At 46.4% G+C, this 4813-nt stretch overlaps 1 protein-coding gene across 1 annotated transcript in view; it reads left to right on the top strand.

Annotated features, from left to right (window-relative positions):
• Positions 1–4813, top strand: part of LOC107283312 (mothers against decapentaplegic homolog 2) — a gene marked incomplete at its 5' end in the record, with an annotated part of 30641 nt that overhangs the window by 6528 nt on the left and 19300 nt on the right. Inside the window, 2 exons of the mRNA XM_015811192.2 lie at positions 2402–2455; positions 4405–4617. Of these exons, the coding sequence (XP_015666678.1) occupies positions 2402–2455; positions 4405–4617 (267 nt within the window). The remainder of the gene's footprint in view (positions 1–2401; positions 2456–4404; positions 4618–4813) is intronic.

The following is a 4813-nucleotide window of genomic DNA, read 5'->3' as shown; positions in this document are numbered from 1 at the left end:
ATATATATATATATATATATATATATATATATGGCATATAGCAGTGATGGCAAACCTTTTAGAGACCGAGTGCCCAATCTGCAACTCAACACCCACTTATGCACCGTCGGGTGCTGGGTGGGTGGGGCCCATTGGGTGGGTGTGGCCCATTGGGTGGGCATGGCTGCGGTAATAACGGCAGACTGGGTGGGACTAAAAAGTTCAATCAATCAATTCCAACTTTGCAAGATCTTTTTTTTCCCCATGAGAAGTTGAAATTGACTGATTGATTCAACCTTTTTTTTTTTGCACACGGCGGCAGAGGCCTAAAGCGAAAAGGTTTTATAAAACCCAGCTGAAGGCCTAGGACTGGGGCGACAGTATGCGTGCCCACAGAGAGGGCTCTGAGTGCCGCCTCTGGCACCCGTGCCATAGGTTCGCCACCACTGGTGTAAACAATCCGTAGTGGCTTAATAGCAGAATTAGCGTAAAGTATCGCAGTTGATGAGAGGGAGAAGGAAGTGCACCGATAAAACATCACGATTTAAATTCCGCTTTTAATTTCCTAAAAGTCCAAATATTGAGGTCAGGCAGCAGTATTTTAATGGGTTTCGGGTAGTCCTTGATTTAAGAAGCCTAGTGAGGCCACACCTGGAATACTGCAGCCAATTTTGGTCACCACATCACAAAAAAAGACGTTGAGAGTTTGGAAAAGTTCAGAGAAGAGCAACTAAGATGATCCAAGGCCTGGAGACCAAAACGGCTGCGGGATTTGGGTTTGGCCAGTCTAAAGAAAAGAAGAAACAGGGGAGACATGATAGCAGAGTTCCAGTAGTTGAGGGGCTGCCACAAAAAAGAGGAGGGGGGTCAAGCTATTCTCCAAAGCGCCTGAAGGCAGGACGAGAAACAACGGTTGGAATCTGACCAAAGAGAGAAGCAACCTGGAATTAAGGAGAAACTTCCTAACAGGGAGGGCAATTAACCAGTGGAACAGAACTTGCCCCCATGGAGGTTTTTAAAAAGAGACCAGACAGTCACTTGTCTGAGATGGTATAGGTCATTGATGGCCAACCTTTTAGAGATCGAGTGCCCCAAAATTGCCTGCCCCCCCTGCCCACAGGGCCACCCACCGTCTCCACGGCCGGCCGCAAATCGCCCAGGCAGCCCAGCAGCGCCATGGCGGCCACGCCCTCCACCTGCACCCCACAGCATCAACTGCGCATGACGGGACGCGAGGGCAGAGTCTTGTCCCTGCTGCCCAGCTGCCATGTCCTTGGCTGTGCTGCTCCGTGCAGGCCACGCCCGGGGGCGACTCTCCCCCGGGGGGGCTGCTGGTGAGGAGGGGGCCGTGGGGGGAGGCAGGGCTGGGGCGACGGCACGCGTGCCCACAGAGAGGGCTCTGAGTGCCGCCTCTGGCACGCGTGCTATAGGTTCACCACCACTGGTATAGGTTCTCCTGCTTGAGCAGGGGGCTGGACTAGAAGACCTCCAAGGTCCCTTCCAACTCTCTCCTCTCCTCTCTTTTCCTGCTCAAATATACAATCGTTATCTTATTACAATCTACACCCATAATATCGATGTAATTATATAGATCTATAAAACCATGGTGTAAAATACAGCAGTACATGTATAAGAAAGGAATATCAATAATAATAATAATAATAATAATAATAATAATAATAATAATAATAATAATAATAATAATAATAATAATAATAATAATAATAATAATAATAATAATAATAATAATAATAATAATAATAATAAAGTTGGAAAGGACCTTGGAGGTCATCTAGTCCAACCCCTGCTCAGGCAGGAAACCCTACACCATTTCGGACAAATGGCTGTCCAGTCTCTTCTTAAAGACTTCCAGTGTTGGAGCATTCACCGCTTCTGGAGGCAGGTAGTTCCACTGGTTAATTGTTCTCACTGTCAGGAAGTTTCTCCTTAGTTCTAGGTTGCTTCTCTCCTTGATTAGTTTCCATCCGTTGCTTCTTGTCCTGCCTTCAGGCGCCTTGGAGAATAGCTTGACTCCCTCTTCTTTGGGGCAGCCCCTGAGATACTGGAAGACTGCTTATGTTATTGCTAACAGGAGCAAGATAAATTTTAAGCTACTTAACTAGAACTAAGATTCTGTCACGGCAATCAAAGTTTCCCCCCCCCCCCCAATCCTTCATCCAAACATTTTCCAATCTTTTCGACATTTCACCGAGTGGAAGGAACAAAAGTGATTCCAGATTCTCTCTTGATTACTGTGTCCAAATGGGATAGTAGTTTGTTAAAAAAATATATATACAGCATCTGGATTTCTTTCTAAATGATTTGCGTGAAGCGTCTGGGTGTTTGTGTGTGTGTGTGTGTTTGTGTGTGCACGCGTGCAGGCGAGAAAAAAATGAAATCGCGTTCTTGATTGCTTCCCCAGGATCGCCTGCAGAGCTGTCTCCTAGTACCCTCTCTCCTGTCAATCACAGCCTAGGTAAGCCGGGAACCCTTCCAACAGCAGCTGCATCAGATAAAAACCTCTTTTGCATTCAGAAATAAACAATAAGGCAGAAATTCTGAGAGAAAGTTATTTTTATTGAATTGATATAATAAGAATTGTACTAGTTTTAAACATGAGACCGTAAACACAAAGGGGAAAAGAGAGGAAACGTTTAATGTAAGAGTTTGAGACTTGTGCTAAAGAGATTGGTAGGTTATCGAATTATCGATTAGCTCAGCCGCCACGTTGCATTTTAAAGATTTCAATGTAAAACTAGAAAATTAATAAAACTTAAAAAAAAAAGAAAGGCAGAGATTGCATGAGTTGGCACTTCTGCCTGCTACATGTTTCCGGTTTAAAAAAACCAACCCCCCCCCCCCCCCCGCCCTGTGATTTAGGGCAGGGGTGTCCAGCCTGGGCCACTTTTAAGACTTTGTGGGCTTTAATTCCCAGGCAGGCTGGGGAAAATGAACTTCCAGGCAAACTCATTTTTCCCCTTGCCAATAAAAGGAAGAGATGGCAGGAGCCTTTGCTGAAATTAAGATGTTCAGATTTGCGAGAGGAATTAGAGCAGGGTCTTCAAACGTGGCCCTTTGATGACTGGTGGACTTCAACTCCCAGAATCCCTCAGTTGGCCATTTTGATAAAACTAGGCTTGGATCCAGACCAGGGGTCTTCAAACCTGGCCCTTTGATGACTGGTGGACTTCAACTCCCAGAATCCCTCAGTCGGCCATTTTGATAAAACTAGGCTTGGATCCAGACCAGGGGTCTTCAAACGTGGCCCTTTGATGACTGGTGGACTTCAACTCCCAGAATTCCTCAGTCGGCCATTTTGATGAAACTGCGGGCTTGGATCCAGACCAGGGGTCTTCAAACTTGGCCCTTTGATGGCTGGTGGACTTCAACTCCCAGAATTCCTCAGTTGGCCATTTTGATAAAACTGCAGGCTTGGATCCAGACCAGGGGTCTTCAAGCAAATATATGAGCAATTACAGTACTCTGATGGGTCATTGCACAAAGCACTGTTTTAACCAGGGGTCTTCCAACTTGGCCCTTTGATGACTTGTAGACTTCAACTCCCAGAATTCCTCAGCCAGGCACGCGTGCCTGGCTGAGGAATTCTGGGAGCTGAAGTCCACCAGTCATCAAAGGGCCCAGTTGGAAGACCTCCGTGTTATAGCATTTCCTGAGGTAAAAAGTAGTTGAGGAGTGGAACAGACCTGGTGGATTATTCCTTCACTGAAGGAATAAAGAATATTAGCCCTTTCTTGGCTTTGCAGATTCCTCCATTGGACCTAAATGTTCTCCTTTTGCCCTTTCCCAGCCCATTTTATTATTCTAAATGCAGAAATAGATTGCCATATATAACAATAATGAAACACAATGATGACCTGCCGTGTAATAAAGACTTTCATAATATGCATGGTTGATCATTTGGCTGAGCTGAATCTTGCTGAGATTTCAGGACCACAGGAAAGAGCAATCACTGATCCGTGGAAAATGAAGGAACCCTCCAGTTGGTTTTTGAAATACTTTGTGCCACATAGGTTTAAAACAGGGGTCTTCCAACTTGGCCCTTCGATGACTGGTGGACTTCAACTCCCAGAATTCCTCAGCCAGGAAAGCAAAGCTGGCTGAGGAATTCTGGGAGTTGAAGTCCACCAGTCATTAACAGGGCCAAGTTGGAAGACCCCTGAGTTAGAGTAATCATACTTTTTTAAATAAAATGTATTATATTTTTATTTTACCCGTTGAAAGGGCAATTCTTAGAGTAAGTGAAGGAGGTCCCTGGACCCCCATTCAGACAGAGCTTTTTTGATGGCGCTTTCGTTGCCAACCAGGACCGTGCCAGTTCTGTTTCAAGAACCAGGATTGCCAGACTGTTGCCCAATCGTGGCTACTGAGAATGATTTTAAAGAATGATTTCTCTCCCCCTGCCAGACTTGCAGCCGGTCACCTACTCGGAGCCGGCCTTTTGGTGTTCCATAGCATATTACGAACTCAACCAGAGAGTGGGCGAAACGTTCCACGCATCGCAACCTTCGCTGACCGTCGACGGCTTCACGGACCCCTCCAACTCGGAGCGATTCTGCCTAGGGCTGCTCTCCAACGTCAACCGGAACGCCACGGTGGAAATGACAAGACGGCACATAGGTAGCCGGGCTGGGTGGCCTTTTTGGTCCTGCCCTTCCCAGTTCAGTTTCCTTCCTTCCTTCCTTCCTTCCTTCCTTCCTTCCTTCCTTCCTTCCTCTCTCCCTTCCTTCCTTCCTTCTCTCTCTCCCCTTTCCTTTCTTCTTTCCTCTCTCCCTCCCTCCCCCTGCCTTTCTTCTTTCCTTTTTCTTTCCTTCCT

This window comes from Protobothrops mucrosquamatus, unplaced genomic scaffold, assembly GCF_001527695.2.
Source record: "Protobothrops mucrosquamatus isolate PMUCROS unplaced genomic scaffold, P.Mucros_1.0 scaffold_47, whole genome shotgun sequence".
Lineage (NCBI taxonomy): Eukaryota > Metazoa > Chordata > Lepidosauria > Squamata > Viperidae > Protobothrops > Protobothrops mucrosquamatus.
This window is presented reverse-complemented; position numbering and strand designations above follow the sequence as displayed.